This window comes from Rhinolophus ferrumequinum, chromosome 4 (genome assembly GCF_004115265.2).
Source record: "Rhinolophus ferrumequinum isolate MPI-CBG mRhiFer1 chromosome 4, mRhiFer1_v1.p, whole genome shotgun sequence".
NCBI classification, from domain to species: Eukaryota; Metazoa; Chordata; class Mammalia; order Chiroptera; family Rhinolophidae; genus Rhinolophus; species Rhinolophus ferrumequinum.
Window position 1 is genome coordinate 749948 of NC_046287.1, and position 27291 is coordinate 777238.

General features: G+C 51.8%; 1 protein-coding gene across 9 annotated transcripts in view; it reads left to right on the top strand.

Annotated features, from left to right (window-relative positions):
* Positions 1–27291, top strand: part of ARHGEF10 (Rho guanine nucleotide exchange factor 10) — a 118075-nt gene that overhangs the window by 19477 nt on the left and 71307 nt on the right. For 8 of the 9 annotated variants that reach the window (XM_033104372.1, XM_033104370.1, XM_033104371.1 and 5 more), the window contains 3 exons: positions 6750–6820; positions 24858–25007; positions 25658–25954. In XM_033104372.1, the coding sequence (XP_032960263.1) occupies positions 6784–6820; positions 24858–25007; positions 25658–25954 (484 nt within the window). In that variant the 5' untranslated portion in view covers positions 6750–6783. Of the gene's footprint in view, positions 1–6749; positions 6821–24857; positions 25008–25426; positions 25515–25657; positions 25955–27291 lie in introns of those variants that run through there. The other variant, XM_033104377.1, reaches the window with a different exon arrangement.

The window sequence follows — 27291 nt, forward strand, 5'->3', positions numbered from 1 at the left end:
CCTGGCCCTGTGCTCCTTCCTTCCTCCTGGGGGAGTCCCTGCCTCCACTGCAGTTGGAGCAACTGTGGGCGGAGGTGACTCCTGTGCTCTTGGGACACCCCCTTTAGTGGGCCGTGGGGTGGCCCCAGCCAGTGGTGGGGGTGTGGGCTGCTCCAGCACCCAGGGATCGTGACCTGGAGGGAGGGAGCAGGTGTAGCCAGGCTGCCCCTGGACTGAGGTGAGAGGGAGAAAGGCTCCATGCTTTGGGGGGACAGTGGCTCCATCTGGCTCTGACTTCCTAGTCACATGGCACAGAGCCCTCCCTTCTCCCTGGGAGCACTTCATTACACTCTGACGGGAAGTCCTGCCAACTCCTGCCCAAAGTCGGCCTGTCACCCTCAACCTTGCCCCCAGGGGCACAGCAGGTGCCCTGCAAGGAAGGCAGAGTCAGACTGCAGCCTGTTTTCCCACGTTCTGGGTTCCGAGCCGGTAATCTTGTCTGTAAGGATGCCTGAAAGCTGGAGGTGGCTGTCGCATGAAGTCGCTGGCACTGGCCTGCTTCCTGCCCTCTGCGCCCTCCGCACTCCCTCCCCTGATTGTTGGGTCCATTTGGTTTTACTCCCGCCTCCGTGTGGACTTGCCCACCTCCTTGGTCACGTCGTGAGCTGACCCATTTGTGGTCTGCTCTGTACCTGCCCTTGGACAGGGCAGGGCATGACGTGGGAGTCACAGGGAGGCCAGGACAGAGCAGGACTGTACTTTTGTGTGGGTGGTTTCGAGTTTTTGGGAAAAACTCTCGGACCAGATTGAGTGTGGACACCTGTGTTTGTGCCCTGGGATGATGCAGCCTCCTTGACGGAGATCTCCAGGGAAAACACTGGTGCTGGGGAAGCTTTTGGCCTCTGTGAGTCTCTGGCTTGCAAAGGGCAGCGGGACGCTGTGTTGCTGACATGAGTCTGAGCTGAGGAGGATCGGGGCTGACGGCGAGCAGGTGGGGCCTGCGCTCCAAAAGGCAGGGGCGGCTGATTCTGTGGGAGGCGAATGTGTACCAGGGAGCGAGGGGGGTGCGTCTGCTGCTGCCTGGAGCTCCTGTGCGACCAGCAGCTGACCACTGTCCTCCCCCTCCTCCCTCCTTTCTCTCCCCTCGTCCTCCCTCTTCCCTCTCCTCCCTCACTCCCCCTTCTCCCTTCCACTTTTTTCCACTTTCCTCTGCCCTCCCTCCCCTTCCTCTCTCCTCCCTCCCTTACCTGCCTCCCTCCCACAAATGTTCTTTGAAAGTGGACCATGTGTCAGGTATAGTTCTGGGTTTGATTCCTGATTTATAGGCCCTACATAAAAAATCCAGCAGGTGTTTTTTCAGCTCTAAATGTACAGAGTGTGATTTGGCTGGGAGCCGAAGCTCACCTGCGTGCATTCTGGTTCTGTGGACCCCTGTGTCGCAGGTGGCAGTGGCAGCCTTTGACGGGAGCAGTGCCTGGGGGGCTCAGGGTTGCACCCATCCTGAGTCAGTCTTCTTTGGGGTGGGCACAGCTGGAGGGGCTGAGCAGGCATTGTTCTTCTCTCCCTTCTTCTGTCCCAACGTAGTGACATGCTCCTGTCCTGGAGTCGGGGGTTTTCTGGGGAGTGGACAGGGCAGCACACAGGCAGACAGACATACAGATAAAATCATTTCACATGGGTGCAGAGACCTGGGAGAGGGAACAGGGGTGCAGAGACCTGGGAGAGGGAGCAGGAGTGCAGAGACGGGGGGGGGGGAGAGAAAGGGGGGTGCCCAGGCTGCGGGGTGGGGGGGTTGGTCAGACCTGTCCTTATCCATACTTTCGTCTAGTGCTCTGAGGTTTCATTCCTTAGACTTTTAACCAAACCAGAGTTCCCTGCGACCTCCTCTGCTCCTCTAGGTGCTGTCCCATCCTGTTATTGTCCCATGCCCCCCAGTGCCCACTCTCCAGTCCCTGGGGTGCCCCTCCATCCCAGGGTGGCCCAGGGGTCTGTCTCCTCAGGCCCTGAATTGGGGCTGGTGACATTTCCTTTCACCCAGCCCCAGGGCTGCCATTTTCCACAGGACACACTTCTGAGGAAGAGGTGTGTCCTTTCCTATAGCCTGGAGCAGAGACCCAGCGTGCGCAGGAAGGAGGAGGGAGGCACGCACACACGCGTACACACGTGTACACATGCAGGCACAGACATACACATGCATGCACACACACACTGCCCAGGTGGGAAAGGTCAGGGGGCTGTGCTGCTGGTTTATAAAGATCGCAGCAGAGGAGGCAGGGCACCGGCGGGCGTGGAGGCTGCGTTGTGCTGCGTGGCTGCCCTGCAGGCTCCAGTCCCAGCCTCCATCAGGTGAGCGCACCTGCCCAGGTAGCTCAGCGCGTTGACTCCTGCTGTTTGGAGAAGAGCTGGAAACAGCTGCTGACTGGATGGTTCCCAGTAACTGTTGTCATGGGATACATTTGCTTTGCTTTTATTTTTTTCTTTTCGGGAGTGGGCAGCGGAGGGAAGGAGGTCTCACGGCGTGGGCCCCGTCCGATGTGAGCAGAGTGTCGTGCAGTCAGACATACACAGACACAGGACACCCCAGTGTCCCTACAAGGGACCTGCTGAGCAGTCACTGCCATACCTGGTGCTGAAGCCCCGGCGGTCACAGAGCAGCAGGCGAGGCAATGGAGTGCCTGGAAGTCCTAGAGGAGACTGCGCTTTCTCCCCCCAACCCTCTTCCTGTGGCCCTGGGACCAGCACACACCTGAGCGGGGCACCGCCTCCCACCTCCCACCTCCGTGAGCAGCACAACGGGACGGCCGGCTGTGGGTGTTGGGGGCCCAGCCCAGTGCCGTGGGCGTGTGGGACGCCGCATTCAGCAGCGGTGAGCAGGGAGGAAGAGCAGCTGTGCCGTGTCCCTTGTTAACTGGTATGGCCCCTGAGGGCACCAGGCACCGTGCTGCTTCTGTGGATTCAGTCCTTTCTGCTGCCTCTCGGTGGGACGGGCCTTGGCCGAGAGCTCAGCCTGCTCTGTGGTCGTGAACTACGCTGAACCACGCTGAGCCCTTACTCAGAACCGTCCTGCACACCCCCCTCCGCGCTGTCCTTACAAATTGGCGCAGATGGCCCCCGAAGCTGGAAATGGCACTGCAGGGAAGAGTCGGGTTGTTTCCGGGATCCTGGTCTCTGAGACGTGCAAAGTGCAGCCACAGCCTCCAGCAGGGCGGGTGACACCGTCTCATCCTTTCCTCTAAAACCACACCTGAGCGAGCACAGGCTGACGGCCTTCATTAGGAAGCTTACACAGGAGCAGGACAGCCCGGCCCAAGGTGCGGCTGTGTCCTGTGCCTGTCTCGGGTCTTGTCCTTTGTCCCGGGCTCAGGCTTGGGCACAGTGGCCTCCCACCACCCTGAGTCTGCTGTGTGCACATCCCAAGGCCAGTGCTCCAGGTTGATGGCCCGGGGAAGCTGCCTCCGGGGTTGCTGAGCTGTCCCGTGGTGTGTGAGCGTACGCGCGTGTGTAGGACGTGGGCCGGCTGTGCCGTGAAGTCCAGAAGCAGGATCCAGTGTTTGTGTGTCAGCTTTTCAGAGCGCAGTTTCCCACAGAAAGCAGCCTGTGAGTGTTGTCACCTGTCTGCCCGACAGTCACACACAGCCCGGCACACAGACCGTGCACCAGAGGCCCCGCTCGGCCCAGCCCTGCCATGTGGTGACAGCCGCGGGCTGGCCCTAGAGCTCTGGGCTCCCTCACCACACGGCGGACGGCAGGCCAGCACTGGCATGAGGGTGACCGGCTAACACAGCAAGGGCCCAGGCAGCAGGGGCTCTGTGAGCGGAGCAACCGTGACCTGCAGGACCCGCCGAAAGCACGAGATGCCTGAAGCTTGTATTGTGTCCCTGTGTTGTCAGTGGGAAAATGAGAAGGTAGTTTGACTGTTCCTTGCATTTTAAGTAGGAACAGTATTAGTGAGATATGTACGATGTGGTTTAAAGAAGGACTGAAGATGAGTAAACACTACGATTCAGAAAATAGAATTCTAAGACACAAAAAGCCACGTGGCTGTGAGATGCAGCACGCTGGTGGACCGACCGTGTTCTGGAACAAATTCCGGCAGAAACGTGACCAGCGTGTCTGTGGACAGGAAGGACGTCTCTTTCAGGCCGGGTCTGAACTCGCCTGGTGCACGCAGGACAGGACCTGTGCTGAGGTCACACTGCTCAGCACAGAGGGTCCTTTGCTCTGAACCTGACGCCCCTCTGGCCACTCAGGGTTCCCATCGTCATATGGTCTTGAGCAGATGTGGGAACAAAAAATTTCTAGTCACTGGTCTGTGGTGAGAATGTAAGGTGACACAGAGGTGGCCTGTCCATACCAGTTTCCTCTGAAGACTGCAGAATTCAGTTATCTTCTCTTCCTGGGGGACCTTTCCTCTGTGCTGTCCCCATGCGCCTGGGGCCCTGGCTGGCCTGGGAGGGAGGCCCCGGTGCAGTGCTGAGACCAGCCCCTGGGGTTTCCTTCCCTGACTGGCGTTAGCTAAAGCCTCCAGCGTTACTGATCTGTTAGATGCATTTTGCAGCGTGTCATTGCTGGCCTGGCTCAGATGAAATTCACACCAGCGCTCATAGGTGTATAAATACACGTCTGAGTGTTTGGATTTCCTTCCTTGGGGGATGGCGCCCCCGAGAAAATGCTCCCTGCCAGTGCGCGTCTGTGGTCCACATCCTGTTCTTCCCGTGGCCTCTGCACACCCAGCCACTGGGGAGGAAGCACGACTGCCACTGCCATGCATAGCCTGTCACGTGTGGGATGTGTCATACATGTGCACGTGTGTGTGTGTGTTTGCACGTGTGCATGCCTTGATTGTGATTTCCTTCACACTAGGATGAGTCATGTTCTGTCACGGAAAGAACTGACATGTTTGTTCAACACACTCAATGTTGGTGGAATGTCTGCTGACTGAAGTGACAACGGCCGTTTTAGGTTCTGTCCTTGTTTCCTCAGAGCCAGTGTCGCTCTCTTCCTGTGGGTGAGGTCACTGGCAGTGCTGGGGCGTCCACTACACGTAGCCCCAGCCCTGTAGGGTCCTGATCCTGACCCTGTCCTCCTGAATGCTGGGGTCTGAGCCTGTCTGTCTGTAATTGGGAATGAAACTCAGTTTTTTTATCCAGGAGGACAAAGTGCTTTATCCTCTGTCGGGACCACCGAGTGTGTCTGTACCAATTCTGGAGAAGGGAGGCTGGGTGGAAGTGGCCGTGCAGAGGCCAGCAGCTGGCATTACTGCGTATTTGCTGTGTGCCAGTGCCATCCTCGGTACCTGTGCCCGTCATTTCACCCCTGCAGCCCTGACAGTGCTACTGTCACACCTTCCCGGTGGGGATGGCGGTGCAGAGGGTCACAGCATGTGTCCGGGGCCCCCAGCAGCCAGCAGAGGGCCAGAGAGGAGCAGAGCCCAAGCCCAGGTGTGTGTGTGTGTGGGGGGGGTGTCCCAGCCTCTCGCACAGACACTGTCCCTGGCTCTCCCCCGGGTGGGTGTCATAAGCCCTTCAAGCCTTGTGTCTTCATTTGAAAGTAGTCAGAGTACCCACTTGACGACTTTTGATGGAGATAACGGTGTTAGCATGGCCGCTGGTGACAAACCCCCAGGACATTCACTGTGTGTGTGTGTGTGTGTGTGTGTGTGTGTGTGTGTCTGTGTGTGTGTGTGTCTGTGTGTCGTGGGGCGTGATGGTGAACTGAGATCATAGGTGCTAAGTGACGGGGCCAGGTGAGTGGTGAGCAGCAGGGAGAGCGGAGGGCTATCCCGGGAACTGCCCTGTCCCGATGGCAGGTTTTCCAAGGGCCCCAGAGGCTCACTCAGTTCTGAAGCGGGTTGGCTGTGTCCCCAGAAGTGCCCAAGCAGGCGGTCATCCGTTAATTCTGTTAAAGCGGTTCCCCGGGTGGTTGGTAACCTGGGGTGCTGCTGAGGGGTCCTGAGCCTTGCTCCGCTGGGTCTTTCAGCGACGTCTTGTCCTGGAGGACGTGGAGAGGTGGCTCTGGGTGAGGGCAGGCCTGTGGCGGGTGAGGGCTGGCTGTTATTGTCATCCCACCCGTTCCTTTGTGCTTTTCCCCGATGCGTCATCCGGGATCGCTGGAGAACCGGAAGGTTGCTTCTGAAGAGTGCGGCTTCTGGGTCATTCTGCGGGAAGCCAGGGCAGGCCTGATGGTGTAACCCTGGCAGGCGGGAGCTTGGCTAACAGGGTGGCCTCCTCGGGAGCAGGGAACTGACCTTCTATGCTTTAGCTGGAATCACACTTGCTCCCAGGCTGGGTTTTCCTGAGAGCATGCAGGGAAATGAGAACTGCAGAAAAGAGAGAAAATACAGGGACACGTGACCAGCTCAGTTAAGAAAATGGTCAGTGTGGTCTTATCCTGGGCAAACAATTCTTCATTCAAAACCTAAAGTTTTAGTTGGAGGAAGAGGAAGAAAGAGCAAGGGACTTACGTGCTTGTGTCTGTCCTCAGCCTCTGGTCTGACACGAGGCAGGAGGCTGGGGGTGTGGGGAGGGAGGGGTCCGGCCTGTGAGCCCTGCTGCAGAGGTCAAGTCCTGCCAGCAGCTCCCAGGCTGGGGTCGGCTCCGGGGCCGGCCACACTGGACTCTGCGTTTCCTTTTGTTCCGCGTTTGGCCTTGGCATCCTAGGTGGTCAGCTCTTTAATTCCAGCTGTGACTGAGAACCAGCCTCTCCTTCTGGAGCTGCCCCTAGAGCGCCCTGTGGAGTTGACCCTGACTGTCTGTCTTTCCTTCCTGCAGGGGCTCCTGGGGCTGAGGCTTCCTGAGCTGAAGCATGGATCCTCCAGAGCCACCTGCCCCCGCTGCACGAGGTAAGGACTGTGCCTCGGGAGGAGCCCGAGCGGGGATAGTGATGGGTCTCTTTCCAGGGACTCCATGCTCTTGGAATCACGGGACTGCCAGCGACTGGGCCGTGATGGGGACGCGAGCTGCTCTGGGGCACAAAGGCAGGGTCTGAGCGCAGACCTGAGGAGGTGGAGGTCTGGTGCCCTCACCTTAGAGGTGTCTGGCTGAGCCTCCCTCTGTCCCCTGAAGCCCAGTTGGCGGGCGTGATAAAGAAAGTTGGCCTTCCCGCTGTGGGGACTGGGCTGAGGCTGAGCCCCTGCTGGCCCAGTTCCTGCTCTGTGGCCTCTCCAGGCAGCTGCAAGTCTGGAAGTTTCTGTCGTGCTTCCTTCCTCTGCGTGGGCTCGCTCAGGGAAAGGCAGACAAGGCGGACGTGTGTCCTGCTCCATCAGTGAGGACTGTGAGGGAGGGGCCGCATAGCTGCCCTGTGCTGTCACCTCCCCAGAGCTGTCACTGCGAGAGAGGCCGAGGCAGGGGCGTACCCACAGGCACATGCCAGTGGAAATGAGGGGGTCCCCAGGGCCTGCTCCAGGGTTTCCTGTCACCTCAGATGTAGGCTGGCCACGCGTGTGCAGACAGACCCACCTTCTCCTGCAGACCCAGAGGCTGTAGGACGGAGGCATAAAGTCCAGAAATGAGGCAGGTGGTGCAGAGACGCTTCTGGCCGCCTGGGCAAGTGTGGGCCTGCGGGAGAGTCTGTCTGGCCTCCTCCTGTGCTGTCTCCCTGCTGGGCCGCCCAGCCGTGCTGTGGACTCGGGCAGCCCGGCTCGCCTCGGTTTACTGTGCTGCTTGGGCGGTGTGTTTACAATCCTAAGGCCAGACCCTACGCCGCTGAAAGGCGCTGTGTCGTGATAAAAGTGAACTGACATCTTGGGATGCTTAACCTTGGAGCTGGGAGGACTGTGGGTGGAGCTGCCCCCCCCTCGGCTCTCTAGCCCTGACTTCCTGTGAACTGTGTGGTAACTTCAGGGGGAGGGATGCTGATATATAGAATGGCCATGTTGGAGCTGGGACCTTCTTTTCCTTCCTCACGTGGGAGCCGGTTGGAGCCCCGGGGTGGAGGTGTGCGTTCCCGCGCTGCGGTGGTGGTTTTTGTTTCTTTTTCCTACCCCCCCAATAAACCGTTTTTTTGTGCGTTTATCTGGAGAGTTATTTTTGCCAGTGGACAGTCTCGCGATCCTTGCTTCACTGTGGGGCGTCAGGAAGTGACCCCACAGTGTCAGCCGTCAGGTCAGTCAGACACAGAGGGACGCCGTGTCCTCCTGCGCAGCGGGAATCACCAGCGGGGTGATGAGGGGGCAGAAGCCGGGGTGAGGGGCCCCTGCAGAAACAGCCGGTGGCACCGGGTCCGTCGCAAGGGACCAGAGTCTTGGTGGAGAGAAGGTGCGAGCGTCCGCCTGTAGTTTCCCGGGAGCTGGAGCCCTGGGTGAGCGTGGGGCTGGCGTGGGGCCTGCTGCTGCCTGCGTGGGCCGCCTCCAGCCGGTCAGCTCACCTGCTGGGGCCATGGCCTGTGGCCCTTGGACGGTTGGTCCCCGGCCATTCTCACGGCTCCTTCGTCCATGCAAACGTCACTGGGTTTTAGAGTCTCCAGGCTACGTCCAGCTTCGGTGGTTTCAATTGCAAATCACAAAGAGACCAACTCCGCTCGCCCCGTCCCATCCCTGTCACGTGAGGCAATGCCCACAGGACCCGGGGACGGTGTGCCCTGCGGCCTCGCCGGGTGGAGGGCCTCCCCCAGACACAGCTCTGCGGGACCTTCCCGTGGGTGCGTGAGCCGGCACAGCCTGTGAGGGCGCGGGGCCAGGCCCCTGTGGGGCTGCGGTGCGTGAGGAGCCCCGAGGTTTCGTGCCGCGTGGCCGGGGCGGTGCCGTGCCCGCCCTCCACGCGCCTGCGAGCTGCGTGCCTGCGGGTTCGTTTCCCGGCGCGCAGCTCCGTTCTGTGGACCTGTGTGTCGCGTGCCGTGTGGTCGCCCGTTGTACGTGTGACTGACTCACGTACACACGGCTGCCAAACGCCTGGGGACTCAGTGAGCTCAGACACGGGTGGGGCACCCGGGAGTGGCCTCGTTTTGGGGACATCGTGGCTGCCCCCTAGTGACGTCCTGGAGCCCAGAGGAGGCTGGGAGGGGCCTCGCTGGGAGGGGCCCCTTGCTTGTTGGTGGGGCTTGGCAGCCTGCCACTCCTTCCAGCTCTTCTTTTGTTTTAAACAATAAAAAGAATTAAAAGATAATAGCCTTCATCAGAGATAAGAGAATCTCCCATCTTGGACTAAGCTCCTGGATTAAATGGTTTTATAAGCGCCAGGAGAAAAATGGGTAACTTTATCTTTGAACTTAGAAATGAGTACTTCTCACTTTTTCTCACTGTGTTGATCTGCAGCCTGTCTTTAAAGGCTGTTAGTGGGTTTGGAGCAGTCCTGGAGGGTTGTCTGCTCACAGAGGGGGGGTGCCCTGGAGCAGGCAGCCTCCCTGTTGTCCCTTGTCCCTGAGCCTGCTGCTGGCTGTCCCCTGGGAGGCAGAGGGACCACAGCCAGCGTCCTGATTCCAGGCTGTTAGCTGTGTGGACTGTGGGCCGCTGGCACCGGCAGGGGCAGAGGGACGGCGCCTCCCGGCCCCCGGGGCTGGCTCCCTTGGCAGCAGACAGCCGAGAATCCCAGCAAACGGCATTTTAGCGTGTACGCTGGCTTCTGGGGCAGTGTGATGACGAGCTAAGCTTCTTGTCATTACAGTATGCCACATGAATGTCCTTTTCCTGGGGAACCGGCCGCACGGCAGTGGGGCTCCCCGCCACAGCAAGGCCGTGCTGGTCTCAGGTTCACAGGGCGTGAGGAACGGAGGCACCCCGATCAGACCACATCCGGAGCTGCGCTTGGTGAACAGGTCAAGTTCTAGCTGGCATGGCTGGGCCGACTGGGCGCCGGGGGTCCGTTGCGTTGTGGACTGTGGGCACAGTCGCCAACAGGAGGCCACATGTCCTGCTCTGGGGACAGACCATGACCAGGTGGCTGCAGGGCCGGCATGGGGGGCCGCCGGTCCAAGATCGGGGCGTCCCAGGCATCGGCGGCCTGGGGCCCAGCTCTGAGGGCGCGTAGACGGACTGGAGCTCCGGCTGAGCATCTGTGCCGGGCAGGGACCCTGCAGAATGGGACCTGGGGGTCACATCTCGGGACACCGTCCTTCTGACCTGCCGGAGGGGGGGCAGAGCTGGGATGGTCACAGTGACACCACAGCCAGTGGGGGGCTCAGGTGGGAGAGTCGGGAGGTATTGAAAGCAAAAGGAGTAGTGGTGGATCAATTCACGGTACTGGGACCCCCGGAGTCCAGGGGATTGTCAGGAGAGCAGTGTGCCCAACGCCCAAGGACGGTCCTTCCAGGAAGGGGCAAAGGAGAACAGACCGTGGCTGCTGTGAGGACCAGTGGGGACAAGTCACCACTACCTGTGAAGCCTGTGAAGCTGGAGGCAGTGAGGCTGAGAGGTGCTGGGGTGGGGCTGCGGTGGGACACGTGCCCCCACCACGTGGGTGAATGGAGGTGACTTCGGGGTCCCCGAGGGGGGCAGACACGGAGGTGGCAGGACCCGAGGGTATTGCCCTCAGACAGCATTTGGGTGAGGAGCGGTGTGAGGGGAGGGGGCCGGGCGCTGGACCCCTGAGCATGGCTGCCCAGTGCGGGCCTCCGACCCTCCAGCGATGACGCACGTCCTCCCCGAGCCGGCCTCGGGGCCCACGGCGCCCGTTGCTGGGGGGACACGGCGGTGCGGCCTGTCGGAGGGTGGCACACGGCTTCCTATAAACCTGAGCACCACGTCCTCTCACCACAGGACCCGGTGATCACGCTCCTTGGTGTGTTCACCCAGAGGGGCTGAAACCACGTCCACACACAGACCTGCCCTCGATGTTATAGCAGCTTTGGTCATAAAGGCCAGAACTCGGGGGCCACCAGGACGGCCTTCAGCAGGGGACGGATAAACACACTGTGGTCCATCCAGACAGTGGAGGATTCTTCAGCTAAAAGGAAATGAGCCATCAGGCCATGAAAAGACATGGAGGAACCGGAAATGCATCTGACTGAGTGACAGAAGCCAGTCTGCACAGGCTGCACACTGTGTGACCCCAACTCTGTGACATGCTGGGAAAGGCACAACTATGGGGACAGTGACAGATCAGTTATTTATAGGGGTCGGGGGAGGGGTGACCAGGGGAGCACAGGGGACGTTTAGGGCTGTGAGATTCCTCTGTGTGACGCTGTGATGGTGGCTACAGGTCATTACACATCTGTCCAAATGCACAGAAGGAGCGACATCAAGAGTGACCTGATGTGAACGGTGGACTCTGGGTGATGACGTGTCAGGACAGTCTCATCAGGTGTCACAAATGTCGCATTTGGAAGGCTGTTGATGGAGGGAGGCTGTGTGTCTGTGGGGCTGGGTTTGGAGGTGTATACAAGAAATCTCTGTACTTTCCTTTCGGCTTCACTCTGAGCCTGGCACTGCTCTGAACAGTGAAGTCTGAAAAACAACAACAATCGGAGATGCAGCCCAGACCCCGTGACCACAGTCATGGGCAGCGGGAGCCTTGCAGGCTGTGTGGATGGTTCACGGACTCAGTTTCCCTGAGACCAGGCCTGTGTGTTTCAGTGTGGAAGCCAGCGGGCCCAGTCTGTACAGTCTAGAACCAAATACGAGGGGCCACTTGGGAGCCCAGAGCTGCCCGGACGTGGTCGCCTGGGCAACACTGACGTCCCTTGTCCTGGGAGGTCTGCTGGGCAGTCCTGTTGCCGACTGACGAGTTCTAGGGCTTGGGGTGTTGGGTGTTCAGCCCTCTCCTTGGGTGCAGGTGTAAACGAAACTATGCACGGCCATATTGTCGCGATAAGGAGCAACAGAACGTTCTTAAAATGTTCTGTTTAACTTGCTTTACAAATTTGTGCTCAAACTGGGGAGCTGATAAGAGCTTCCTGACAAATGTAAACAGCCTGTGAGGGAGCCGAGGCCTGAGGCGTGGGTCAGGTGGCCCTTGTTCAGGTGATGCTTGGTGGTATCCTGCTAGAGACTGTTAGCCCTGGTGACTGTCGGCTCTTGAGGACAGTGCGGCCTGCGGTTTCCTGGAAAGCCTGGGACGCGGCCAGAGGGACAGTCTCTGGGGAGGGCCTGGGCAGGCCTCCAGGGAGAGGGCTGTGCTCACGAGCCTGGACGCCAGAGCGGGTGGCACCAGGGTGCTGGTCTGGGCGCTGAGCCTGCGCAGTGTGTGGCCTTCATGCTGGCCGTCCCCCACGTTCGGCTCCAGGAGGTGGCGCACAGCGGCCTCCACGTCCCCCGGTCCTGCCCTCAGGGGCGACCTTGGTGCTTTGCCCATCGCTGCCCAGCTCCTGGGTCAAGGGAGGGCTTTGTCCTGTCTGTGCTTCGCCTTTTTTGTGTGTCACACTGGCTCAGCCACTTTCCCATCTTTCATTTGTGTGCTTTGGAAGCAAGCCAGTTCCCGGAAAATCCCTTCGCCAGATGACCCCTGAATTTAGATCCACCAAAAGCTTTTCCAGAAACGTGGAGGTCATTAAGACTAATGCCTGACCCCGGTGGCTTTGTCATCTCCTCTCCACTCTGGTGGCTGCCGCCACCCCTTGGTGTCCCTTGGCTTGTGGAAGCACCAGCTCTGCCTCTGCCACCCACGACCTCCTGTGTGTCCTCTTTCCCTCCTGATGGTGAGAAGGCCGTCCTGCCGGATTGGGGCCGCCAGCACCAGCGTGACCCCATCTCAGCTCACCGCATCCACAGAGAAGTGTTCAGACATGGTCACACTCGGGAGTACTGGGGCTGCGGACACAGGAATTAGGGGAACGATTCAGTTCACGCTGGTGTGAGCTACACTCACGTCTCTCAAAGGTGCCCCATGTTGCTCTTCACCCAGGACCTCACCCGGCCACACGGACTGGAAGGTGCCACGGGCATTCCTGTAGGTCCCATGAGACCCCCCAAGTGTGTGCAGCAGACTGAGTGCTTCGTACACATTTGCTGTGTGACAGCTGGTGTCGCTGACACTTCCGTGAGGACACAGTCTTCCTGAGGTGCTCATGGGAGGATCCCTTGGTCCTGTCAGGAAGTCTGGGCGGTCACCACGCTTGCTGCCAGAGCAGGGTGCACATGGCAGCTGGCTTTTACAACTGCGTCCTGGGGGGACTCTGATGTGTGTCACCCCACCAGGTGGGCTGAGCACTGCAGTGGGGGTCCTTTCCTCTCGCTGTGAGAGGGTGGGGAGCAGGTCTCACGGGCTTCTGATGGCACCGCCGTCGGGAGCACAGACTCTGCCTGGCTTCCCCGAGGGGAGCGCCCAGGTCTCTGCTTGGTGTCGTGCCCTTACACGATGTCAGCCTTTGAAGGGGCTCTTTACCGCTTCTGGTCCACTCTGCGCATGGGGCCTCCACCTGAAGTCTTATTAGGGAGCAGTGAGTGTTTCGGGCAGAAAAAGGTTGGTAACACACTCATCTGTTCATTTGTTCACTCACTCACTCATTTGTTCACTCATTCACTCACTCATTTTTTTGTTTACTCATTCATTCGTCCATTGTTCGACAGCGTGTGTGGAGCGGTGGGCAGGCAAGTTTCGCGGGAGGGCTGTGTAGTTGATGGTGAACAGGCCACTTGTCCTCAGGAGTTCACCACCTGCCCAGGTGCTTGCAGGGGTCGTGGTCCCCTGTCCTGGCGGGTGGCTGCTGGCCTTCCTGGGGATGCTGGACAATGGTCCCTGTCCTCCTTCCAGGGAGCATGTGCTGTAGGTCCCGGAGCTTGCATCCTGTTCTCCTCTCACTGGTATCTAAGAGCCTCTACACATTGTAAAGCTTTATTTTTTAAACAATTTTCACAAACACCTCTCCTAGGTGTATCCCATCTAATTGTGAAGTTCAGCGGTAGTAAGATACAGTTTCCGAAGAACAGAGTTGACAGAAGAAAAAGCATGTGGTTCTGAGTCAGGGCTGGCTGGCGGCTGATGAGTGCCCCGTGGCGTCCGCCTCAACACGCGCCTTTCCTCCTTGTCAGGGCATTTCCGAAGCTGCTGCTATTCTGCCCTGTTTATCTGGCAAACATGACTGTGAGGAGATGCCAGCAATTGTGTTTGGAAAATGTTCTGGAAATTTTTATTCTTCTGTTAAAGACACGTATTTATTGCTCGAACATGTGTTCACTAGTTTATTTAGTAAATAAATTGACTACTTAATGATAGAGGCAAAAATATCTTCTAAAATATGCATTGTTTTCCTATTGTTTGGGGCACAATTGGAGTTGGTTAGAAAGTACCTAAGTCAACAAGACTCAAATGGTGCAGATAGTAGTTCTCTTGTCCATGTTAGACTTTTTTTTTAGTTTTTTACTCAGGCTAAATTCAAGCTTATATAACAAACTTTCTCTTCTAACTTTTAGGAAATGGGTGGTTTTTATAATTTAATTAAATATGAACACCAAAGGATTATTAATATGTTCCACAAAGATTAAACTGCCAAGTAGAAATGTGTTCTTAAACCAAAAACAGCAATGAAACAGACAAGAAATGTATTCATTGTGGAAAATTTGCAAAATTTAGAAAAGCACAAGGGAACAAACGCTAGTCATTAGCAGCAGCCCAGAGAAAGCGTAGTATATTTTGGTCTTTGTGAGGAGAACGGGGTTAAATGATCAAAACCAAGGTTGTTTTTTGTTATTGAGGTAAAATATACACCACAACATCGGCCCTTTTAGTCGTCTGTAAGTGCACAGGTGAGTGGTGTTGATAAACACACAGACACTGCTGCATAGCCTTCCCCACCGTCACCGCCAGCTAGCGCGTCTTCCCAAACGGGCACTGTCCCCACTAAACACGCCCTCCCAGCCCCTGCCCCCACCACCTACTTCCTGTCTCTAGGACTCTGACTCCTCTAGGGATCTCATCTCAGGGAGTCATAGCGAATGAGTCCTTACTGCACCGAGCAGAACGTCCTCCAGGTCCATCGTGTTGCAGCAGTTGTCAGGACCCCCATCCTCTGAGGACGCAGTGACATTCAGCGGCAGTGACGGCCGTGTCCTGTTTATCCGTTCATCCTCTGGTGGACACTTGGCTGCCCCACCTCTTGGGCCCTGGGAACTTGGTGAAGGAGAGTTTGTTAGAGTCCCTGCTTCCAGAATCGGGAGTGTTGCATTCATGGTAATTCTGTGTTCAGCTTTTTGACGAATACAGTGCTGGTTTGTTTCCATAGCGACGACACCATTTCACATTCCCACCAGCAGAGGGGCCACGCAGTTCCGATTTGTCTATAGCCTCCCAGTGTTTGTTCTCTTCTATTGAGTGATGTGAAAAGACCATTTAAAAAAACCCTATATTGATATGTCAGGAACTTCTTTCCCTATTATTGAATAATCTTCAACAAAATAATTTTTTTTTCTTTAAAGTTGATTGGGGTGACAATTGTGAGTAAAGTTACATAGATTTCGGGTGTACAATTCTGTATTACATCATCTATATCTCACATTGTGTGTTCACCACCCAGAGTCGGTTCTCTTTCCATCACCATATATTTGACTCCCTTTATCCTCTTCCAGAACTCCCCTCCTTCCTTACACTCTGGTAACCCCTAAACTATTATCTATGTCTATGAGTTTTTTTTCTTTCTTTGTCTTGTTCTTTTGTTGTTTTCAGGTTTATATACCACATATCAGTGAAATCATGTGGTTCTCTGCTTTTTCTGTCTGACTTATTTCACTTAGCATCATACTCTCAAGATCCATCCATGTTGTCACAAATGGTCCTATTTCATCTTTTCTTACTGCCGAATAGTATTCCATTGTAAATACCGCAACTTCTTTATCCATTCATCTATCGAAGGACATTTTGGTTGTTTCCATGTCTTGGCCACCGTAAATAAAGCTGCAATGAATATTGGAGCACACGTGTCTTTATGGATAAATGTTTTCAGATTTTTTGGGTAGATACCCAGGAGAGGGATTGCTGGGTCATATGGTTATTCTATTCATAATTTTTGAGGAACCTCCACAGTGCCTTCCAAAACGGCTGCAACAGTCTGCATTCCCACCAACAGTGTATGAGGGTTCCTTTTTCTCCACAGCCTGTCCAACACTTGTTACTATTTGTCTTGTTGATGATAACAATTATGACCGGGTTAGGTGGTATCTCATTGTGGTTTTTATTTGCATTTCTCTGATGATTAGTGATATTGAGCATTTTTTCATATATCTATTTGCCATTTCTATGTCCCCTTTGGAGAAATGTCTCTTAATGTCCTCTGCCCATTTTTCAATTGGGTTGTTTGTTTTTTTCTTGGTGAGTTGTATGAGTTCCTTGTATATTTTGGATATTAGGCCCTTATCGGAGGCACTGTTTGCAAAAATCTTCTTCCATTCAGTTGGTTGCCTCTTTATTTTGTTGATGGTATCTTTTGCTGTGCAGAAGCTTTTAAATTTCATATAGTCCCATTCATTTATTTTAGGTTTTACTTCCATTGCCGTTAGAGTCAAATTCATAAAATGCATTTTGAACCCAAGGTCCATAAGTTTAGTGCCTATGTTTTCTTCTATGCAGTTTATTGTTTCAGGTCTTATGCTTAGGTCTTTGATCCATTTTGAATTAATTTTGGTACATGGTGACAGATAGCAGTCCAGTTTCGTTCTTTTGCACTTGGCTTTCCAATTCTGCCAGCACCATTTATTGAAGAGACTGTCTTTTCTCCATTATATGTTTTCTGTGTCTTTGTCAAAAATTATCTGTCCATATATATGTGGGTTTATTTTCTGGGTTCTCAATTCTATTCCATTGGCCTGTGTGTCTGTTTTCTGCCAATACCATGCTGTTTTGATTATTGTTGCCCTGTAGTACAAACTAAAGTCAGGGAATGTGATGCCTCCAGCATTGTTCTTTTATCTTAGGATTGCTTTGCTATTCCGTGTCTTTTGTGGTTCAATACAAATCTGATGATTTTTTTTGTTCTATTTCTTTAAAAAATGCCATTAGGATTTGGGTAATACATGCATTTTAACTATGTTGATTCTTCCAATTCATGAGCACGGAATGTCTTTCCATTTCTTTGTGTCTTCTTCAATTTCTTTTAAAAACGTCTTATACTTTTCAGCATATAGGTCTTTCACATCCTTGGTTAAGTTTATTCCTAGGTATTTTATTCTTTTTGTTGCAATTACGAAAGGAATTGTTTTTTTTGTGTGTTTTTTCTTTTTAATTTTATTTCTTTTTCTGAGATTTCATTGTTAGTATATAGACATGCAATGGACTTTTGTGTGTTGATTTTGTAGCCAGCAACTTTACTGTATTCGTTTATTGTTTCTAATAGCTTTTTGGTGGAGTCTTTAGGGTTTTCTATATATAGCATCATGTCATCTGCAAAGAGTGACAATTTAACTTCTTCATTCCCAATTTGGATGCCTTTTATTTCTTTCTCTTGCCTGATTGCTCTGGCGAGAACTTCCAACACTATGTAGAAAAGCAGAGGTGACAGGGGACAGCTCTGTCATGTTCCTGAACATAGAGCAAAGGGCTTCAATTTTTCACCGTTAATTATGAGATTCGCTGAGGGCTTGTCATATATGGCCTTTATTATGTTAAGGTATTTTCCTTCTATGCCTATTTTATTAAGTGTTTTAATCATAAATGGATGTTGTATCTTGTCAAACGCTTTTTCTGCATCAATTGATATAATCATATGATTTTTGTCCTTTATTTTGTTTACGTGATGTATCACATTGATGGATTTGTGTATGTTGAACCATTCTTGTGTCCCTGGGATGAACCCCACTTGGTCGTGATGAATAATCTTTTTAATGTATTGTTGCATTTGATTGGCTAGAATTTTGTTTCAGAGATATTGGTTTGCCATTTTCTTTTTTTGTGTTATTCTCACCAGGTATTGGAATCAGGGTAATGTTGACCTCATAAAATGAGTTAGGGAGTAGTATCTCTTCAATTTTTGGGAAGAGTTTGAGCAGGATTGGTATTAGATCCTCTTGGAAGGTTTGGTAGAATTCACTAGTGAAGCCATCTGGTCCCGGAGTTTTGCTTTTGAGAAGGCTTTGGATGACTGATTCAATTTCCTCACTGGTGATCGGTCTGTTTAGATTTTCCAGTTCTTCATGATTCAGCCTAGGAAGGCTGTATGTTTCTAGGAACTTGCCATTACTTCTAGGTTATTGAATTTGGTGGCATATAGTCCTTCATAGTATTCTTGGATGATCTTTTGTATTTCTGTGGCATCCGTGATAATTTCCCTTTCGTTTCTGATTTTGTTTATTAGTGTCTTTTCTCTTTTTGTCTTAGTGAGTCTCGCCTAAGGGTTTGTCAATTTTGTTAATCTTTTCAAAGAACCATCTCTTTGTCACATTAATTTTTTCTCTTGTTTTTTTTGTACTCTGTTTCATTTAGTTCTGTTCTGATTTTTATTATTTCCTTTCTTCTGCTGACCTTGCGTTTCATTTGTTCTTCTTTTTCTAGTTCTTTAAGGTATAAATGAGGTTATTTATGTGGGATTTTTCTTGTTTCTTGAGATAGGCCTGTAATGATATAAATTTCCCTCTTAAAACTGCTTTTGCTATATCCCCAAAATTTTGGTAGGATGTATTTTCATTCTCATTTGTTTCTATGAATCTTTTGATCTCTCCTCTTATTTCTTCTTTCACCTGGTCATTCTTTAAAAGTATGTTGTTTAATCTCCACGTATTTGTGGTTTTTCGTGCTTTCTTTTTGATATCCAAAGCCTGGTGACCAGAGAATATACTTGGCATGATTTCAGTCTTCTGAAATTTGCTGAGGTTAGTTTTATGTCCAATATATGGTCTATCCTTGAGAATGTTCTTTGTATACTACAAAAAAATGTATAGTCTAATGTTCTAGGATGAAGTGCTCTATAAATGTCAATTATGTCCATTTCATCTAATGTGTCATTTAGGGCTGCTATTTCTTTATTAATTTTTGGTTTGATGATCTATCCATAGCTGTCAATGATGTATTTAGGTCCCCTGCTATAATTGTGTTTTGGTCAATTTCTCCCTTTAGTTCTATTAATAGTTGCTTGGTATATTTCGGTGCTTCCTGATTGGGGGCATAAATATTGATGGCTGTTATGTCTTCTTGTTGTATAGTCCCCTTTATCATTATGAAATGTCCATCTTTGTCTCTTGTTACCTTTTTTATCCTGAAGTCTGTTTCATCTGATATCAGTATGGCTACACCTGATTTTTCTCTGGATACCATTTGCTTGGAGTGTTAATTTCCACCCTTTCACTTTGAGTCTCTGTTTGTCCTTATAGCTGAGATGTATCTCTTGGAGGCAGCATATGGTTGGGTTTAGTTTTTTGATCCAATCTGCTACTCTGTGCCTTTGTATTGGTGAGTTCAGTCCATTTACATTTAGGGTGATTATTGATATGTGAAGATTTCCTGTCATTCTATCTTTAGTTTTCTGGTAAGGCTGTGTCTCCATTGTTTCTTTGCCTTTTTGTTGTTGTCTATTATTTCTGTGTGGTGGTATTCTATGATGTTTCCCTCTGTTTCTTCTTTTATTACAGTATACATTTCAGTTCTGAATTTTTTTTGAGTGGTTACCATTAAGTTTATGTAAAAGAAAGTTTGATATTTAGAGTATTCCATTTTCTTCAGCTTACTTTCTCCATTCCCATGTTCAGGTTCAGGCCTTTACTCTCCCCCTTTTTATGTTTTTGTTGCCACAAATTGTCCCTGTTAATGGTGGTCGAATAGCCTCCTTCAGTATTTCTTGTAGTACAGGTCGTGTATTAGAAAATTCCCTCAGCTTCTGTATGTCTGGAAAGGTCTTTATTCTTCCTTCATATGTAAAGGATATCTTTGCTGGATATGTTACTCTTAGCTCATAATTTCTCTCTTTCAATAGTTTGAATATTTGGTTCCACTCAGTCCTGGCTTGTAGAGTTTCTGCTGAAAAATCTGATGATAATCTAATGGGCTTTCCTTTGTAGGTTATCGTCTTCTTTTCCCTGGCTGCCTTGAGGATGCTTTCTTTGTCGTTGATTTTTGACAGCTTCAATACAATGTGCCTTGGAGAAGGACTGTTGGGGTTGAGGTAATTAGGTGTTCTATTTGCTTCTTGGATTCGAGGATCCAGTTCTTTCCACAAGTTTGGGAAGTTCTCATCAACTATTTGTTTGAATATACTCTCTGTTCCCTTCTCTCTTTCTTCTCCTTCTGGTACGCCCATTATTATTATATTACTCTTTCTGATGGAGTCAGAAAGCTCTTGTAGAGTTCTTTTTATTTCTTTTAAGTGTCAAGTCTCCTTCTTTTTCCTTTTCCATCGTGTCATTTCCAGATTTCTATTTTCGATGTCACTGATTCTTTCCTCCATCTGGTCAACTCTACTACCTAAGCTGGCTACTTCGTTCTTCATTTCTTTTATTGAGTTCTTAATCTCCAGAAATTCTATTTGGTTCTTTTTCAAAATTTCAATCTCTTTGGTAAAATGTTCATTTTGTTCTTTGATTGTGTTTCTGAATTCATTAAACTGCCTGTGTTTTCTTGTATCTCATTGAGTTTTTTAAGAACTGTTGTCTTGAATTCTCTGTCATTTAAGTGACATATTTCCATATCTTAAACTTCATTTTCTGGAAAATTTTCATTTTCTTTCTGAGCTGTCTTGTTGCCTTGGTTATTCATGGCAATTAATGATTTATTATTTCTCTTCCTAGACATCTACAGGAGTGGGTTCTGCAACAGGTTGATAGAAAGAGGTTTTTCTTTTGTTTTCCAGTAGGTGTTGGTAGAATGTTTTATTTTCTCTCCGACTGCAGCCTTTTATTCTCTCTCACACTGTAGTGTTATGTTTTCTCTGCACTATTATGGCTTCTCACACAATGGGGGGATTCCCTGGAAGGCGGGCTTCTCCTCTGTGAGCAGTTCGCCTGGGTCATAGGGCGCCGCATCCGTGGTGGGATATGGAGAGCTTCTGAAGTTCCAAAGCTCTTCCTGCACCAGATTCATAGCCTGTGTGTTTCAGCAGCTCTGTTTACTCCTGCAGGGATCTGCCCAGATAGGTGGGGACAGGGGTGGAGTGCGTTGTGAGAGGTGGCCCAGAGCAATGGCAGCGACCACCACCACAGCCGGTCCTGGTTCCACAGCTCCCTCCCCTTTGCTGGAACTAGTTGGGCTGTGAGACCATGTCTGCAAACCACAGTTCTCAGAACTGCAAATATTATGCTCTTTTGATCTGACACTGCCACTGTTCCGCTTCTAGCATTGGGCAGGTGGGGGTGGGACAAGCCCTGGAAGGGTAGGGAGGGGGTGGCTAGTCTCAGTGCCTAAGGCTTCCTCTGTTTGGCAGTGAGGGTTTAAACCACTGTTTTCAGCCTTCTTCCCTCAGTCTTTGCTCCGAGGTCTGTGCCGTGAGTGTTGGGTTCAGCCGTGTTATATGCTGCCCCCTCAGCCCTGTGGGCCATAAGCGGAGCCCTAGCAGTCCGAGTTCTTCCCTCTCCCACAGCTGCGGTAGTTCTGGGATGCAGCGAGCTCGGAGCACTGAGCTAGGGCTGCGTCCTGCGCCCACGCGGATCCGTCTCCACACTTCTCCTTTCCCTCGTCCCCAACTTGCGTGCGCACGATTCGCCCACCTTTAGGTGAATTCAGTAGTGGGCCTCTTCATCTTGCCTTTCTGCTGAGCAGGGAGTCTTTTGTGGAGTTACAGTTGTTCAATTTGTTGTAAATTTCAGGGGAGATTTCCAGAGGCTAACCTCACGCCGCCATTTTTTATGACATCACCAACAAAATAATTTTAACAGTTTCATACTATCTCATTATATGAATGTGTCAGAATTTGAAAAATCTATCTTCCATTACATGATATTTAAGTGGTTTCTTCAAAAATATTCTTGTAGTCAAGTATTGTAAAGATCTCTGATTATTTCCTGAAGATAACTATGTCATAATAGAATATCTGGGACAAAAATACACTGTTGTGAGGCTCTTTGTTGCCAGTTTATCACTCAGAAACACATCCACATCCATGCGTATCAGAATTATGTGCTCAAAAAATATTTTTTGGAAGTCGCTTCTTGATTCCATTTAAACATTTGTCATTATCATCCTTTTAAAATATTTAAAAGCTAGGTGAAAAGTATTCCAGAATGCTCTCTGGGGTCCCGCATGTATCACGGAGAGTTGGAAGTCGTGGCCCTCTTAGGTCCTTCCTGAGAACCTGCCCCCCTCCCCCAAGGCAGGGAAGGGAGCTGGACTCTGTTTACCTTCCTCCTTCAGACCTTGACCTCTCTCTATTTATTGGCGAAGTGAAAACCATTTCCCTGACAAGACCCTGTTAGAATGTATTACTAATTCCAGAGACTCAAGGAAAAAGTAAACACCACATGTTTAAAACAGTTTTCTTTTTTGGACCAACCACCAAAGATTCATCTGGACCACAAGGCCCCAGCTGGAAGGGAAGTTTGTAGACTGACTCAAGTGGACACTTGTCTTTCTATTTCCCTTCCGAGAAATACCCTGTCTTTAAAATCTTAATTTTAAATATTTGCTCCCAGTCACCCCATGCTTAGACATGGCCATTTGGGGCGACTCCAGCTGCCAGGCCTCCGTGGAATGTTTTTTACGAGGACACGTAGCCTCAATATGCGCCATACTTAGTGACCTGACGCTGAGGCAGCTTATGGCGTTGAGTGGAGCTGCGGTCAAGAGGTGTCCCTGGGCCCCCTCCCCCGGCCAGCCTCTGTCAGGTGTCAGCGTTTCTTCATTGCTAAGATAACTCACCATTCTTCCCATCTATGTGTCCCACAGGCTCCTGCTGTGTCGGGCTCGGCTATGGAAGGTTGTGGAAGGGACAGTGTGGGGACAGGTGCCCTGTACAACTTGTTGGAGCTGGGCTCTCTGGGCCTGCAGTGGCCTGTCCTCCCTTCCAGACGGAGGGTGCCACCCTTGGAGCAGGGAAGGGCGTCTGCTGGGTTGCAGGGAAGGGGTGCTATTTGGTCACTGTCTCCAGGAAACTCATCCCCTCCTCTCTTCATGAGTTCATTTCTTCACAGCGGAATTGCTGAGGGTCCCCTTGTGAGTGTGCAGGCCATGGCTTAGCTCTGCAGAGCGTCCCCTTGGGGACACAGCTGATGTTCTGGGGCTCGTCTGAGTGCCCATCCGTGTGGCACAATGCGTGCACATGACTTCCGATAAGGGGGCATCTGCCATGGCATTGGGATGACATGAAGCAAAGAGGCTCCTTCCCTCCCTTGTGACCCGCCCAGCACACTGGCCTTGGGGGTGTCACCTCAGCGCCATCTATGTCACGGGACAGAGATGGCACACATGCAGCTGCCCCTGTGTGGGCAAAGCCCTTGGTGGTACAGGATCCATGCCATGGGTCACTCCCCAGGCGGCCTGTCTCAGATGCCCTCGTGCAGCCACCCTGGTGGTATCCCCTCTCTCAGAGCCCCCTCCATTGCACCCCACATGCTTGTCAACCAGGGCTGGCGGGGATGGGACTGGGTGGACCTAGGCAGGGACTAGCAGGTCCCCCTGCCTTAGGGGTGGGTGGGGAAGCACTTCCATGTGATGGAAAGCAATGATCCACATGGGGTGGGGACCCCACATACTTGAGCAAACCCATTAAGTATTTAAATTGGTTGTACTTTCCACCGTAAGTCCCCTTTACTCTCAATTTTTGTTTTCCCTTTCCCTTCATCTTTGGCCCCCCAGACGTTGTTTGACAGTGAAAGGGAGCAGTTTACCCCTGTTGATCTGGTGCAAGGTGTCAGGTCTGTATCCTCTTTTACGGTGGCTTCCTTCTCAGAGGGTCACAGGTTAGGTGCCCCTCTGGGTGGCAGAAGCACACAGCAAAGCTCTAAGCTCGCATGCTGTGTTTTTCTGTTGTTTACTGTCCAGTGTAAAATTCCCATGGACAAAGGAGCATGAAATTGTGGTGTTTTTTTTTCACTAAGTTACTACGCCGTACATTACATCCCCAGGACTTATTTATGTTATAACTGAAACTTTGTAGCCTTCTGACCACCTTCACCCATTTCTTTTTTTTCCTTTTATCTTTAAAATCATTTATTTTATCTTTTTTTTTGACTGATATTTTATTTTTTATTTTATTTGTGTGTGTGTGTGTGTGTGTGTGTGTTGTTGGTTTTTTATTAGTTTCAGGTGCACAAAACACAGTAATACTTAGACATTTATCATTTATATCCCTCACACTGTGTCAACCCCTCTCCCTCCAACCCATTTCTTTTTAAAGGAAATATTTATAAACATAGTTTTAAAGTATTCATAGATATAATTTGTACAAAACACAAGTCAACATAGAGGATTTCAATGCCATTTCACAGCATTTTAATTCCAGTTCTGCATTTTTCTTTTTAAAAAAGTTTTTAAAGAAAAGTCACCACGTGGTGATTTGGGCTTACAGCCGATACAGTGTCCTGGCCCTCCAAGGGGACCTCAGCTGACTGTGTCTTCTCAAAGTCTGCATGAGAAATCGTCCCTTTGTGACCTGCAAGCCCGCTCACACCTACAAATCCTGTGTCCCCTCCCACCATCCCCAAACAGCATCTTGGACAGAATTGTCATGAAAGGGGTGACAGGCAGCTCTGCCCTCAGGATGGCGGCCCCCGTCGGGAGGAGCAGTGGACGGACAAACCATTCTGTGGACCGAACGGGAGCTGCGGACTTACCCCCCAGCCCCTCGCCCAGCGGTTTAGAATGTCCTCAGGACTTGGTTTTCCCAAACGGATTTCCTAGTCAATGATGTGCGTATCTACATGTGGAAGGTGCCTTTTCTTCTTCCTTTCTTTTCCTTTTCAAACAGTGAATTGTAGGGCCTATAAAAGGACCTGGAAACCGCTGACCCAGAAGCCTAATTCCATGTCTTTTTCCGACTAAAAATTACTCAGTGCGAGTGCAGTGGGGGCAGCGGTCAGCCCCCTGCCCATCTCCGCGCCTTTTGGTTTCTGTCTTTGTTCAGCAATAGACGTTAAGTGTAAGTTGTGTTACCTTCAACTTCAGAAAGCGAAGTGAAATATGGCAGGAACAACGAGGAGGAAGGAGAACGGCTCGATTTTGACAGCGGAGATGAAGTTCCAGAAGCAGACAGACAAGCCCCGGGCGTGCCCTCGGTCGGTGATGCGGGAGCAGATGCCACATCCAGCAGCTCAGGTGAGTCCCCAGGCGGCCCCGGACCCCAGACCCACCCACCCCCTCATCTCCCAGCGTACTGGCGACCTGCTGGGGAGGGGGTGTTGTTTCTGCGATGTCTGAAAGCACTCCATGCAGATTCGGCTGACTCTCGTCCTTGGACCGTCCTCCATGACTTCCATCTCTTGGAGTTGCCTTCTGTTTATATTCTGGAGGGAGCAGGTATTCCTGTGTTCTAATGAAAACGGCCTCGTCTGCGTGTCACTGCAGCACATACTGTAGTTTTACACTAATGTGATTTGAGATGAATCAAATGTAGGAGCTAAATGTATATTCTGACATTTGGAGGTGATGCTGGCTGCTTTATTTGCTGACCAGATGGGCGGCAGGGCCAGCCTTGCACGTTTCTGTCCGTAACAGACCTCGCACAGCTAAGATCCTACTTCTGGCAGCTCTGACTTACCGTCTCCTGGACAAGCCGTCCTGGGAGCTGCCGGGCGTTGTGCGAGCCGCGCGTCCCTGAGCCAGGTGCTCCCCGCACGCCCCCCCAGGCCCGCGGCCTGGGAACCTCCAGGAGCCCTGGCATCGCGTGGGGTGGGGTTCGGGCTCCGCTTCCTGCCAGCCTGCAGCCCAAGCGCGTGTGGCCCTGACGGCTGTGTGTTTGGCTCCAGGAGGAGAAAACGGCCCAGGGACCGACATGGCCCTGCTGGTTGTGCCGGTGGAACCGACTAAGCTTGCGGCCCCAGCCAGAGTCAGCCCTTACTCCGTCATCGACATCACGCCCTTCCAGGAGGACCAGCCCCGGCCCCCGGACCCGGAGGTGGAGGGCGACAGCGTGAGCCTGCACGTGCCCAGCGGCTACGTGGTGCCAGTGCCCTGCGGCTACGCGGTGCCCTCCAGCCTGCCGGCGCTCCTGCCCGCCTACTCCAGTCCCGTCGTCGTGCACACCCCGGCCCCACACGAGGAAGGTACGGCCCCCTCTGCACTGCGGCGGGCGCCACGCTCCGGGGTGGGACCCGTGCCTCACTGTTTGTGCGCCCCCTCCCTGTCATTAGATGTTTGTTTCCCAAGTTGTCTCCTGTGACAGCAGCCCCGTCAGGACAGGTCTCAGAGCTTGTTGTTTGGGGAAATTTGAAGCAGAATCTGACCTGGGCTACGCTGTCACATCCCATCGGGGGGCCTGTGAGGGCCCACATCCGGCCCCTTCCCCCCAGGTGCTCCGAAACCTGTGCGTTTGGGGGCAGTCATCCTGTTTTGTGTTAAGTTGTAGTTATGTGTGCATGTAGTTACGTCGTCCACTGCTCCGGGAACTGTAGGCTCTGTGGTCCGTCTGTCTAGCTGGGGTCTTTGTTCACGGGACTGCTCCTTGTCTCCCCCGAAGCCTTTCCTCTGAGCCTGAACTGTCGCCTGGGAAGAAACATAAGTGTGCAGGGCCCAGAGAGCTGTCGACTTAATGCCTGTGAGAGCCTGGCGTGCTGCCCAGCGAACCCCCACCATGGAGTGGCACCTTGTTACTTAGTGGGTTGGGAGGCTGTCTTTAGGGGTGGAACCCCCAAGCTAACCACAGAGAGCCCAGCTTTCCTGGGCTGAGTCAACTGTTGAGCAGTTTGAAAATTCAAGAATGGCGGCTTAGCATGAAATTCCTTCAAAAAGGCTTTTTGTGGGCGGCGCTGGCAGCATAGCAGTTAACAAGCAGTCATTCCTCTCGGTAAACCAAAGCCAGAGGTGCAAGAACACCAACCAGACGGAGTGAGTGAGATGGACTTCATGTGTGTGCATGAATGTGTGCATGTGTGGGAATGTGAGTGTGCACACATGTGAGTGTATGGTGTGCATGAGTGTGTGGGAATGTGAGTGTGCACACATGTGAGTGTATAGTGTGCATGAGTGTGTGGGAATGTGAGTGTGCACACATGTGAGTGTATAGTGTGCATGAGTGTGTGGGAATGAGTGCACACATGTGAGTGTACGTGTGCACAGATATGTGCATGTGCGGGCATGAATGCACACATATGAGTGTAAATGTGTGCACGAGCATGTGTGTGGGAATGTTGAGTGCATGCATGTGAGTACTGGTGTGCATGAGTGTGTACATGTGTGGGACTATGAATGCTGCATGTGAGTATATGTGCACAAGTGTGCGTGTGGGAATGTAAGCGCGCCCATGTGAGTGTAGTTATGTGGCTATGTATGTGCAATTGCACGTGTGTGCACATGTGAGTATAGGGAAAGTTTGGTTGTCAAACACCAGGAACTTAAGTATTTCCCCCTGAAAATCTTTTGAGGTTGCCATGGAGAGACACTT